Genomic DNA, 12,488 nt, shown 5'->3' with positions numbered 1-12,488 from the left:
TAAATTCTCTATTTTTCAGTACTTACTCTAGAAATTACAACATGCACAGGTAATTTATCAGAGACTGAAGGTAATCACTACCTTTACCTTTACTCTTGAACACACAACACAACACCTTAGGACAACTTACCTTCTAAATGAAAATAAAAAGTGAATTATTTTTCAAATTCTTTTTATCATACAAGGCTTACTGTTATTTTGTACAATCTATTTAATTAGATTTTCTCATTTATATATCACTTTCTCTGTTCTTTACTCCTTCTTGTGTTTCAGCTTTACAACCTATGTCACTTTTGGCTGTAAAGCATCCTTTTGGTTTTCCTTTGGGAGGGTCTGCTGGTAGAAAATTGCATCATTAAAAATAAAAGCAAATGGTCTTCAGTCTGAATAATGTCTTAAAAGTTCCAAGTGTTAAGCCCCAATGAGTGTGTGAACTTGTGAAACTATGACCCTCTGGCTTTCTTGCCGGTTCCCTGTGATGGGGGTGGCTGGTGTGAGGGTCTGGCCCTCTCTCCTTTCCGAGCCCCTGCATCTCTCCCTGCTGAGGACAGTCCCTTAGTCTGTTTGGCTCCCTACTGTGTTGCCGCCCTTCCAACCCTTTTCCAGGTGTGGCCTCTTCTCTACATTTAGCTGTGGAGAGTCTGTTCTGCCAGTCTTCAGGTCATTTTTTTAAAGATTTTATTTGTTTATTTGACAGAGAGACACACAGCAAGAGAGGGAACACAAGCAGGGGGAGTGGGAGAGGGAGAAGCAGGCTTCCCGTGGAGCAGGGAGCCCAATGCGGGGCTCGATCCCAGAACCCCAGGGTCATGACCTGAGCTGAAGGCAGACGCTTAAGCACTGAGCCACCCAAGCACCCCTCATTTTCATTCCTAAAAACTTATTTTCCCTGGGCAGTCATATTCTTTTGGTGACAATCATTCCACCATTTTTTGGCTTCCAGTATTAGGGTTGGGAAACCAGACGTTAATCTTTTCAAAGCAATCTGACTTTCCTTGCTGGCTACATTAGAGATTTCCTGTGCCTTTGGTGACCGACAATTTTGCTGTTACTTGCCTATGTGTGAAACTTTAGTTTATCTAGCTTAAGATTTGGGGGAACTTGGATCTGAGGGCTGGTGTATTTCATCAGTTCTAGAAAATTTTTAGCCATTTTCTGTTCAATTATAGCCCTCTCCCTTTCCCCTTTTCTGGAACTCCAGCTCAATGTCTACTATTCTTCATGTGTCTTACCTTGCCTGTAATTTCCCTGTTTGTCTCCCTGTGCCACATTCTTAATGACTTCTACTTTTTTTAATTTTTAAAATATTTTATTTATTTGAGATAGAGCAAAACACAAAGGGAAATACAGGCAGCCCGGCGTGGGGCTCAAACCCACGACACCAGGATCGTGAGCTGAGCCAAAGGCAGGTGTTTAACCGCCTGAGCCACCCAAGTGGCTCATGTTCATCTTCATGATTCCTCTGACATCTTCCAGTTTGCTAATTCTCTCATCTAAGCTGTTAAATGGGCCCAGTAGACTACATTTTAATTTTTTAAAAAGATTTTATTTATTTATCTGACAGAGAGAGACAGCGAGAGCAGGAACACAAGCAGGGGGAGTGGGAGAGGGAGAAGCAGGCTTCCTGCTGAGCAGAGAGCCCGATGTGGGACTCGATTCCAGGACCCTGGGATCATGACCTGAGCCGAAGGCAGACGCTTAACGACTGAGCCACCCAGGCGCCTTCATTTTAATTTTAATGTAGTTGATGTAATTGATTAATTGATTAATTTTATTAATTAATTGATTAATTTTTTTATTGATAAAATCTCCTCTGGTTCTTTACAAAATCTGCTTAGTTACCTTTTATAGTCAGCTGTGAAAATTAATCAAAGAAAGTCTCACCAAAATGGAGTCAGGAGGCCGACAGGGGAGCTCTGTGCCCAGCACTGGTTTATCAATTACAGACCCACCGGGAAGAGAGGCACCTTGCAGGTGGGTCCAGCTTTACTAACCCGGCTCCGGGACGGAAATTTTCCTGCTGCCCCGGCAACAGCCCAGCCAATGAGAGATAGCCATAGCTCAGCCAATGAGAGATGGTCACAGCCCAGCCAATGAGAGAGGGTCACAGCCCAGCCAATGGAGACAGCCACAGCCCAGCCAATGAGAGACCAACACAGTCCCCTCCTTCCGCTATTTATTTGTATTTTATGACATGGGCATAAAATAGAAATGCCTACAAATTAAATAGGTTATTGTTTATGTACATCAGTTGAATTGACTCGCATTTAGTTGATCAAATAACAGACTAAACCTGAAATAGTTCTTAGTTTCAGTCTCAAGTAGAAAACAGTATTTAAGCTGCAAGGGAATACACACAGTAATATAACCATTCTTGTTCATTCAGAGCCATTACTGTTGACAAACATTGTAGATTTTGGTGCCACTTCTGCAAATACGTTGAATCTCTGTTGTTTAGATTTTATTTAGCTCATTGTTGATGTGAATAATCTATTATCTGACCTGTTTTCAATAACTGGGGTTATCCAGGGGTCATGCTTATAACCCCTTTCCTCTAAAAAGAGCCTCCTCTCCCTGTTCTCCAGGCTTGCCCCTGGTTCTGCCAAGCCTGCTTATCCTGGGTTGCAATTCTCTGCTGTTCCTAGATAACCCCATCTTTGCTAGTAAAATAACTGATAGTTTTATTTTTAAGGTTAAAAGAGCCCATCCTTAAAATAAATCTCTCTCTCCAGGTATGTATCCTGTCACCTCCTTCCTGGGAGAACTCCAAAATACAGGGAGCAAAGCAGACTCAAATCACTAGGGAGACGGATGCTAATTGATAATCACATGTATGAAAATTAATAAAAGAAAACCTCACTTGATGGAGACGGAGGCCAGAAGGGGGAGCTCTCTCGCCCTACCGCCCAAGGGACCTATCTCCCCTCACCCAATCCCAGTGTTCTGGCGGCCCGGTCCCGCCCCTCAGCGCCTCACCCAATCGCAGGGTGCTCTGGCGGCCCGGTCCCGCCCCTCAGCGCCTCACCCAATCGCAGGGTGTTCTGGCGGCCCGCTCCCGCCCCTCTCACGCCTCACCTAATCACTGTGCGTGCGGCCGGTGGCTTTTCCCTGGCCGGAGGCGGTCCGCGGACGAGCTTCGCTGAACATGGAGGCTCTGCTGAAGCGCGAGCTGGGCTGCGACCTCGTCAAGGCTACGGGTCACTCGGGGGGCGGGTGCATTAGCCAGGGCCAGAGTTACGACACGGACAGAGGACGCGTGTTTGTGAAAGTGAACTCCAAGGCGGAGGTCAGGGCCGCCGTAGGCCGGGCCAGGGTGGGTGGGTGGTGGTCGGCGACTGAGGTCTGGGTGGGGCTGCAAGTCCGGGTCTGGGGTCCTGGTGTGGAAGCGGGGGTCCGAGGTCCGGGATTCGGGGTCAGGAATCGGCGTGAGGGTCGAGATTCAGGACGGGGTCTGGGGTCCTGGTGTGGAAGCGGGGGTCCGAGGTCCGGGATTCCGGGTCAGGAATCGGCGTGAGGGTCGAGATTCAGGACGGGGTGTGGGGTCCTGGTGTGGAAGCGGGGGTCCGAGGTCCGGGATTCGGGGTCAGGAATCGGCGTGAGGGTCGAGATTCAGGACGGGGTGTGGGGTCCTGGTGTGGAAGCGGGGGTCCGAGGTCCGGGATCCGGGTCAGGAATCGGCGTGAGGGTCGAGATTCAGGACGGGGTCTGGGGTCCGGGATTCCGGGTCTGGGGTGGAAGTGCTCCAGGCCCGGGTCGGGGTCCGCACCGCAGGGCCACAGGGCGGTGGCACTTGCTGACCCCCTTGCCCTTCAGGCTGTGTCTGGGCGTTCCTGGGGTCGCGTACGCGGGGTGAGCCATGTGAACTCCAGGGCGGGTAGCGGACCTCTGGGCGGCCCTCTCGGGACCCTTGCGCCCAAGTATGCTCCCCGCTGCAGTGTGGACGGTGGTTCCGGGGATGGCTTTCCAGTGATGGATGTGGCCGCTACTTTGAGAAATCCCTTGGGAGTTTTGAACAGGGTCTGGTAGTAGCAGCCTCTTGTTCTGGGGTTTATTTGAACTTGCAGAGATCAAAATCCTTTCTGGATTATTGAAAATAATTTAGCCACTGCCTTTGTGAGTTTGGGCCACTGGACCACAGACCGGGCAGCATAGGCAGCCGACCTTTATTTCTCAGTTCTGGGAGCTGAGAGTCCACTTCTATGATGGGAAGGCCACTTCTCCCTGTGTTTTCAGTGTCAGAGGGGCAAGGGAGCTCCCTAGGGTCTCTTCTGTCAGAGCACCCATCCCATTAAGAGGGCTCTAGCCCTTGGAGCCTAATCACCTCTGAACAGGGTCACATTGGGGGATAGGTTTTGACAGGGGAACTGGGGAGGGGGCACCAGCTTCAGCCCACTGTAGCCACCCACTCCAGAAAATTCTGTTTGTACATGAACCTTTTCCCAAGGGCCCTGTAGAAAACAGGTGAGCCTCACTGCTGAAGCCGTACTTGCTCCTGGTTGCTGGTGTCACTTCTGTGCCCAGTTGGGGTGGGTCACCCCAGTGTTAGCCAAAAGGCCCCGGTTGGCTCCAGGAGACAGTGAGCAGTTGGTGGTGCGGTGTTTCAGATACGGGCGGAAAGACTGACCCCAGTACCTAAGCCCTCATGTCACACACCTGCCATGCTTTTATTCTTTCTCTGGATTCTTGGGGTTGTTTTCATCTTCTTCCCAGACGTGAATCCCACCTTCCGTGACGGGGGGTGATCTCTTTCCGAATCACCGCTGTTTCTCAAGACCCACCTTCAGTGCTCTGTTCTGCAGAGATCAGTTGCAGGTCCTGCCGCACAGCCCTTTTATAGGAATCTGTCCACATTTGTGCTTGGGGTTAGCTCAGGCAGCCCTTGTGCAGTCATGCTGCCCCTCCTCACATTCTCCTGCAGGGCTGCTCTGTTTTCTGGTTTTGTTTTCTCATTTATGTGGCATTTGCCCTTTTCCTGTTTGTATTTCCACCTTCGCTGGCATTTGTTATAGTTCAGAATGGGTGTTAATTACAGGGGAAGCAAATACTTTCCAATGATTAAAATGGGCCCACTTAGTGACACTTTCTGAGCATTGTTCTTGCGCTGCTATGTCTTCAGGTTCTTACTTTTTCTTTTGTCATCAAAGTCAATTTTCTTTCTTTTTTTTATTAAGATTTAATTTTTTTTAAACATTTTATTTATTTATTTGACAGAGACAGAGATAGCGAGAGCAGGAACACAAGCAGGGGGAGTGGGAGAGGGAGAAGCAGGCCCCGATGCGGGGCTCCATCCCAGGACCCTGGGATCATGACCTGAACCGAAGGCAGGTGCTTAAAGACTGAACCACCCAGGCACCCCTTGAGATTTAGTTTTTAAGTCATCTCTACACCCATCGTGGGGCTGGAACTCACAACCTCAAGATCAAGAGCTGCCCGTTCTACCGACTGAGCTGGCCAGGTGCCCCAAAGTCCATTTTCTTTTTGCTAATCTTTCTCCCCTAAGTTCCTTCTGGTCCTTTGGCAGATAGTTCTGAACATGTAGTTTTCTAGCTTTCTGTGGAGAATACTGTGTGAGTCATGCAGACGTATTGGCTGTAGCGTAAACATTGGCTGGTTGTACGAAAACAGGACTTTCTTTTATGCTTTACCTTGTAGGAAGTGAAAATACCTTGCGCGCTCCTAGGAGAACACCACCTGATCGCTCTTCCTTTTCCTCCTCAGCCCACTTGAATTGACCTGCTCTAAAGAAGAGTATTCTTATCTGTCTTGCGGTTGGTTCCTCTCCCCCTCCTCCCTTAAGCTCCAGATCTTTTCTGTAGCACTGCGCCCCCCCCTGCTGCCCACTTCTCCCTCGCTCTCCTCGCACGAGCAGCAGACATTTCTGAGGTTCCTCCCCGCCTCTCCCGCCATGATTACTTATGAAGATCTTATTCTACTCCTCGCTTCCCTTTTCACAACCAGTGCTCTCCGCCAAGTAGCCGGACGGCGGTTCTCCTTCATCTCCTAAAGAGAACGTTCAGAACACGCCCAAGGCGCGGTTCATACCTTCCTCCTCAGGGATGTCAGCTCTCCAAGGTAGTATAATAACGATGATGTTTATAAAGTGTTCAGAATGGGCTCCGTAAGGGTTAGCTGCTAGCTCGGCTACTCATGGCAGCAAGCCTGTGAGCTTGGTACTGTTATTAACCCCATTTTTACAGGTGAGGGAGCAGGCCCAGAGAACTTAAGCACCTTGCCCTAGGTCATAGAGTCAGTCCAGAGAATAAGGAGAGGAAGGTCCCTGGCAGCACTTCATAGTAGACCCACGCTGGAAGCCCAGCTGTCCGTCCGTACACTGGGCGAGCCCATTCTGGAATACTCAGGGGAGCTCTGCCGCAGTGAGAATAAACTCTGACTGTTGATGCACCGGCCTAACAAAGGCAGTGGGACAAAGAAGCCAGACTGTTGGCCTCTGCATGTACAAGGACAAAGCAGACGTGACACATCTGTGGGGAGGGGGATGTGAATGGCTGGGAGCAGAGGAGCCTCTGGGCAACAGTGTCCTGTCTGTGTCTGGGGGGCAGTCATGCAATGTGCAGACTTTGTGAAAATTGGAGTCAGATGCTCCCACTTGTGCCTTTTTCTGCTCATACTTCTGTAGCATTTTGACTAAAAAAAAAAAAAGGCGCGACTTTAGAGGGAGTAGCTACTGAGTCTGGGAAGTTAGGGAAGATTTTTCTGAGAAGTCAGAACATATTAAGTTGAAATCTGAAGCATGATGAGGAAGGGTCTGACTTGGCAAAAGGTGGGGGTGGTGTTCCAAGCAGAGGCACCCCTACACATGGGGGCTTCGATCTGTGAGGAACTAGAAGAAGGCTGTAGCCCAGGAGCACAGGGATGTGTGCGCACATGCTGGTGTGTGCACACGTGTGCATGGCGGTGTGGGATCGGAGCCCAGGGCAGGGACCCCAGGTGAGCGTAGAAAGTGGGCAGGGCCAGACCCTGTGGGGCTGTCACACAGGTTGCTAGCTTGGGGCGTGTTCCAGGCTGGGATTTGCCCTTGGTAAGGGTCCCTGCCGTGGTGAGCAAGGAGATGAGGTGGAGGACAGTCGCTGCAGTCTGGGGGAGCAAGGGCTTTGGGGGGAGGTTGGAAATGGTGGTTAAGATGGGATGGTTTCCCGTACAAGGTCGGAGGTGCCCTCGAGCCTGGTGAGAGGTGGCCCCAGGTGCCTGGCATGTGGGGGTGGAAGGCCAGGTGGGACAGGGCTGTGGCTGCGGTGCCGTCTGGGGGGGGCCCGTGGACGCAGTCCAGCACCAGATGTTCGGTGGGATATTAGAGGCCTTCCAGTTCCCTCTCTGGAGAGACTCAACGAGAGTGTAGAAGGGGGTCCAGAACAAAAAGCGCTATCCCTCTTACTCCTGGGCAGCTTTAGTGCATAATCCACTCTGCCCGAAAGCAAGAGAATGCCCTGCGTCTGTTGAGTCTGCAGTCAGGATAGCCTTGGCTTAAAATTGTGATGCCTGAGAAAACGTGTCTACGTAGACTCTTTCCAGAAGTAGCCTTGCTCTCCCTTCTCTCCCCACCCCTCTGTTATTTTTCGGAAAGGCCAAAAGAATGTTTGAAGGTGAGATGGCAAGTTTAACTGCAATCCTGAGAACAGACACCGTGAAAGTGCCCAAGCCCATCAAGGTCCTTGACGCCCCAGGAGGCGGCAGCATGCTCGTGATGGAGCACTTGGACATGCGGTATTTGAGCAGGTCTGTCTGGGCACCTTCTCTGCCTTCTCCTTTGCTTGGCTTTGTTTCTCTTTTTTTTAAAGCATTTTTTGAGTCTTCAGACTTTTTTTTTTTTTTAATTTTATTTACTTATTTGAGCGAGAGAGAAAGAGATGGCACGGGGGTGGGGGCAGAGGCAGAGGGAGAAGCAGAGTCCCCCCTGAGCAGGGAGCCTGGTGCGGGGCCCTGAGATCATGACCTGAGCCGAAGGCAGTCCCTTCACCAGTTGAGCCCCAAGGCACCCCATGGCTTTATTTTTCTTCTGAGTGGTTTTGTCATACCTGAAAGCTTGCGTCTGGGGTGTAATTTTGAGGAACCTGTGACCCCACACATCACGGGTGCTGCAGAATGAGTGATATGCTCCACACACCGAGGGCAAACGGGAAAGGAATCTCCCACGGTGAGGTGCTGACAAGGAACCCAGCTGCCAGGGAAAGGCTGGGAAGGAGCATCAGACAACCAGGGCCCTTCATCTCCCCTTTGCTTCACCGAAGCCGACTGTATATCCCCTTGACCTGCTTTCCGTGGCCTGAGACTGTGCAGGAGGCTGTGACCCCGAGATTATGTGCCATACACTTGGCTGACACTCTTTATTTCACAGCCATGCTGCCAAGCTTGGAACCCAGCTCGCAGACCTACACCTAGACAACAAGAGGCTTGGGGAGACACTCCAGAAGGAGGCCGGCACTGTGGGTATGCGGCTGTGTGGGCGCGAGGGCCCCTCGAAGACACTTGGCTGGCGTGGGCACGTGGGTGGGGTCTGTGTTGTGGATTCCCAAGGAGAGCAGTGTCAGCCCCACGGCTAGGGGTACAGTGGACACAGTGAATGCAGTTCTGTACCATAACACAGTGCGTTTGGAAGAAGTAGTATTTCTGGACTTGAAACCCCGTCCTGTTACGGTTCCTTTAACGCCTCCTTCCCCAGAAGAAAGCCCATCAGAGTTACTCTGGCTTTCTGTACGGTGCCTTTTCTCCTGAGAACAGCCACACGTGAGGCACAGCATGGTGGCCCTCACGTCCAACCTTCGTAGAGCTGAGTGTGGTGTTGGCATGGAGAGTACCTTCCGGTATTTTCATCCTTTCACGTTTGATAATCCGCGTGCGGCCCTGGGGTCACTGTGCGAGCAGGACAGCTGACGCACCAGGAGCAGGCGACCGAGAATCTGCTGTGCCAGACAGATCCTGTCAGGCCCCATCCCACCCCTTCCAAGCCCATGTAGTTCAGGCCTTTGGGATATGCTGAGTTTGGGGGAGCCGCAGGGAATGCAAAGGAGGCCATTTCAAATCAGTTTATTCTTCACAAATGGCCGGGGCTCAGCTGGCCACCGAGAGCCATCCTTTCCTGTTGTGTCACGGGGTGAGCTGTTTTCCTCGTTTTTTTGGATGCAGTGTGGTCGCTCCTCTGAGCATCCTCTGGTGCCTCTCCTGGGCAGTGTGGGTGTCTTGCTTCGTTGCGTCTAGTGGAACAGGCTCTGGTCCTGGGTCCTGAGGGTCTATGGAGAGGGCCCTTGTTTATCTCTGGATGAGGACACGAGGTAAAGGGCACCCCAAGGACAGGCCTCGAAGCTGCCTTGAGCTCCAAGAGCAGCCTGAGGGAGTGTGGGACTAGTTGTCTTTCTTGTCTTCCTTTTGCTTACAAGGGAAAGGAGGCGGGCAGGCGGAACGGCCCTTTGTGCACCAGTTTGGGTTTGACGTGGTGACGTGCTGTGGATACCTCCCCCAGGTGAGTGACACCAGCACTTTGCCTTCCGCGTTCCAGTCAGGTCGGCTGCTCAGGGAAGGAACCACTTCTCCCTTATTCATGAAATTTAGTAAAAGTCTTTGCTCCCTTTTTCTCTTTGCTAATTTTTAAGAGGCCAATGTGAGGTTTACCCACCTCACATGCTAGGTAAGCTCAGAGAAACAGGACCAATGAGTCAGGATGCTGGATTTCAAGGTGTGTAAAAATTAGAATTAAGAAAAATTTATTTCCTACTAAATCCTCAAAGATAGCATGATGCAAGTGGATTGTACCTTTCAGTTTTATGATTTTGTGGTTGGCTCCCTGGGAATTTGGGCCCCGGGGCTCTACTTGATGCCCGGCAAATGCTGAGTGGGGGGGTGGTGGCTACGCTCTTGGAGGGTGCAGGTGGCTTCTCAGAAGAGGCATATGCTGAGTGAGCTGGGAAACTTTCAGAGATTCCTAGTGGGCACAGTAGACACTATTCAGGTTCTGGAATGTGGGGAGAGGTTGTCCAGGAACCTGCTCGGGGTGGCGAGTGGCTGAAGGCTGGGGTTCCCCGGTCCCACCTGCTCCATGCAGCTCTGGGGGTGTTTCAGCTGGCTCTGCTCCTTCCTCGCCTGCCTGTAGCTCACCCCGTGTTTGTACAGACACCTGCGCATGTGTGTGCACGCCTCTGGGAGGGAGTCTCTGTAATTAGGCGGTATTTGTTGCCCCTGTACTCGTGCGTGTGTGTGTGTGTGTGTGTGTGTGTGTGTTGTGTTGCTTCCCTCCTGGTGGTCAGCATCTCGACAGCATCTCGACGGTCTCCTTGAAGCGGGCTTCACATGACTCTTCATGTTATCACTCTGGGGAGGGCAGTGCTGGCTGCTTGGGTGGGGGCTGAAGAGGGTTCCTTGGGGCCAGGTGGATGGTCAGAAATGAGCCATGGGTTGGGGAAGGCCAGCCAGCTCTGGGCTCTGTGCTCCCATGTGAGTACAGGTTGAAAGAATGTGTCCTAGAGCTCTTCAGAGTGGTCTCTGTTGCTCTGCACTGGGAGGGTCCCCTGCTTCTGGGACAGGGTCTGAGGTCCCAGCCTGTCCACGAGACACCGTCTGCCTGGTCAGCTGCCACGCCTTCCACAACCTACCCTTGCGGTCGTGCCCTTCCGCTTTGGGCTTTTTCCTTTGGCTCTGGCATTTTCCTCTGTCCACGCAGGTGAATGACTGGCAGGAGGATTGGGTCACCTTCTATGCACGGCAGCGCATTCAGCCCCAGATGGACATGGTGGAGAAGGGGTCTGGGGACAGGGAGGCCCGGGAGCTCTGGTCTGCTCTGCAGGTGAGAGGAACCTTGCCAGGCCCTGCAGGCCCGACAGGGGAGGCCCTGAGGCAGGTGCAGCCACCTGTGGTCCAGGTCTGGACAGGAGGTGGGCTGGGCCAGCCAGGGGGTGGCTGTCGGTGTCCCTCCACCCCGCCTGGGCTGTGTGTGTCCGTGCGCATCTGAGCGCCACACTCAGAAAAGCACCTGCATCCCTCCCACACGTGTTGGTCACTTTGCTGAGAATGCGTTTCCTCCCTTGCAGCTGAAGATCCCTGACCTGTTTCGTGACCTGGACATTGTCCCAGCCCTGCTCCATGGAGACCTCTGGGGAGGAAACGTAGCAGAGGACTCCTCTGGGCCCATCATTTTTGATCCGGCTTCTTTCTACGGCCACTCGGAATACGAGCTGGCAATAGCCGGCATGTTTGGGGGCTTCAGCCGCTCCTTCTACTCTGCCTACCACAGCGCGATCCCCAAGGCCCCAGGGTTTGAGGCACGCCTGCAGCTCTATCAGCTCTTCCACTATTTGAACCACTGGAATCATTTTGGGTCAGGGTATAGAGGGTCCTCCCTGAATATCATGAGGAATCTCATCAAATGAGCTTCCCTGCTCTGGAGGGGGCCTCAGGCTCAGGTGCACCAGGTCCTAGCCAGACACCTGTGGCCAGCGCCTCCCATCCCCCACAGTCCTGTCCATCAGGGCTTGTTCCCCGAGTTGTCGTGCTAACTTTGTCCTCCTGAGGTTGTACATTTCCTTAGACTGCATAGCTGGATAAAACCAGCTCTGTGTGGGTGGGCCCCGTCGTGTGGGCCCCGTTGAAACCCCTGCTGCCCAGAGGCTGAGCAGGGAAGCGGCCGGTATGCCAGGTGCTGCTGAGGACACATTCCCCTGGTGGCTCCTCCCGTGTCATCTCCAGGAGCAGCTCTGATGTTCGGGAAGATGCTTCTCGATGGGTTAGATGGGGGTGTAGACATGAAACCAGTACTGAGGACAGCTTCTAATGCCCAGTTTCAACTGAGCACATTCCCTTTCTTTCTGTGCCTCCCTGTGCGTCCTGCCACAGGCCGACCAGTCTGGAAGCTGATTCTGGGAGTGACCAAACTGCTAGTCTTGGGTAAATTTAGGAGCCACCGAATCCCTCCTGTTGGCACCCCATCTTGCCTGCCGTTTTCCAAGCTTGTGAGTTATTCCTTTTTATAAAAAATTGCTAAACCAGTGGCTTTCCCTTCCTCATCTTAACAGTGATGGGGAATATTCTTGAATGGCATTGATGCTGAGAAAGTCTTTTGCATAAACATTTGAATAAACTTCTTTGATTTCAATGATGTACAAGACTGTATATTTCCTTCATTTGCATCGTAATTCAATGTTTATCTTAGGTGTTTGCCAAGAAACTCTGGCAGGGGCAGAGTTTGTGATGTATTGTGACAATAAACAGGTACAACTGTTGTTTCTTAAAAGCAGTTTTCTTTCTTGACTGTACAATCAGAGAATAGCACAGAGTTTTCAAAGAAGGACGGGTGTAGCCCGAGGACTGCTGCTGTGGGCCGCTCCGGGGGGCCTGGTAAACAGTGGACAGTAGAGAGAGGTCTGTGCCACCAGCGAGTGTGTGGCCAGGGCCCCACGCAGGACACAGTGTCACAGCGGCGTGGCAAGTGCTTGGCAGACAGGTGGTATATCCGTGTCTCCTGGCTTTGGTGGTGGTGCAGGACT

The 12,488-nt window shown here is 52.0% G+C and overlaps 1 protein-coding gene across 2 annotated transcripts; it reads left to right on the top strand.

The window, feature by feature from the left end:
* Window positions 1-3,067: 3,067 nt before the first annotated feature.
* FN3KRP (fructosamine 3 kinase related protein) lies at window positions 3,068-12,235 on the top strand. 2 transcript variants are annotated; one of them, XM_028112662.2, is made up of 7 exons: window positions 3,068-3,286; window positions 5,959-6,072; window positions 7,583-7,734; window positions 8,354-8,445; window positions 9,393-9,475; window positions 10,670-10,792; window positions 11,037-12,235. In XM_028112662.2, exons 1-7 carry the CDS (start codon window positions 3,146-3,148, stop codon window positions 11,373-11,375), a joined length of 1,044 nt encoding a protein of 347 aa, XP_027968463.1. In that variant the 5' UTR covers window positions 3,068-3,145; the 3' UTR covers window positions 11,376-12,235. The 2 variants fall into 2 exon arrangements, with proteins under 2 accessions (XP_027968463.1, XP_027968464.1); XM_028112663.2 differs by lacking the exon at window positions 5,959-6,072.
* The last annotated feature ends 253 nt before the right edge of the window (window positions 12,236-12,488 follow it).

This window comes from Eumetopias jubatus, unplaced genomic scaffold (genome assembly GCF_037043125.1).
Source record: "Eumetopias jubatus isolate StellerSeaLion01/CBP00866 unplaced genomic scaffold, mEumJub1_p1.0 scaffold_10, whole genome shotgun sequence".
Classification (NCBI taxonomy): Eukaryota; Metazoa; Chordata; class Mammalia; order Carnivora; family Otariidae; genus Eumetopias; species Eumetopias jubatus.
This window is presented reverse-complemented; position numbering and strand designations above follow the sequence as displayed.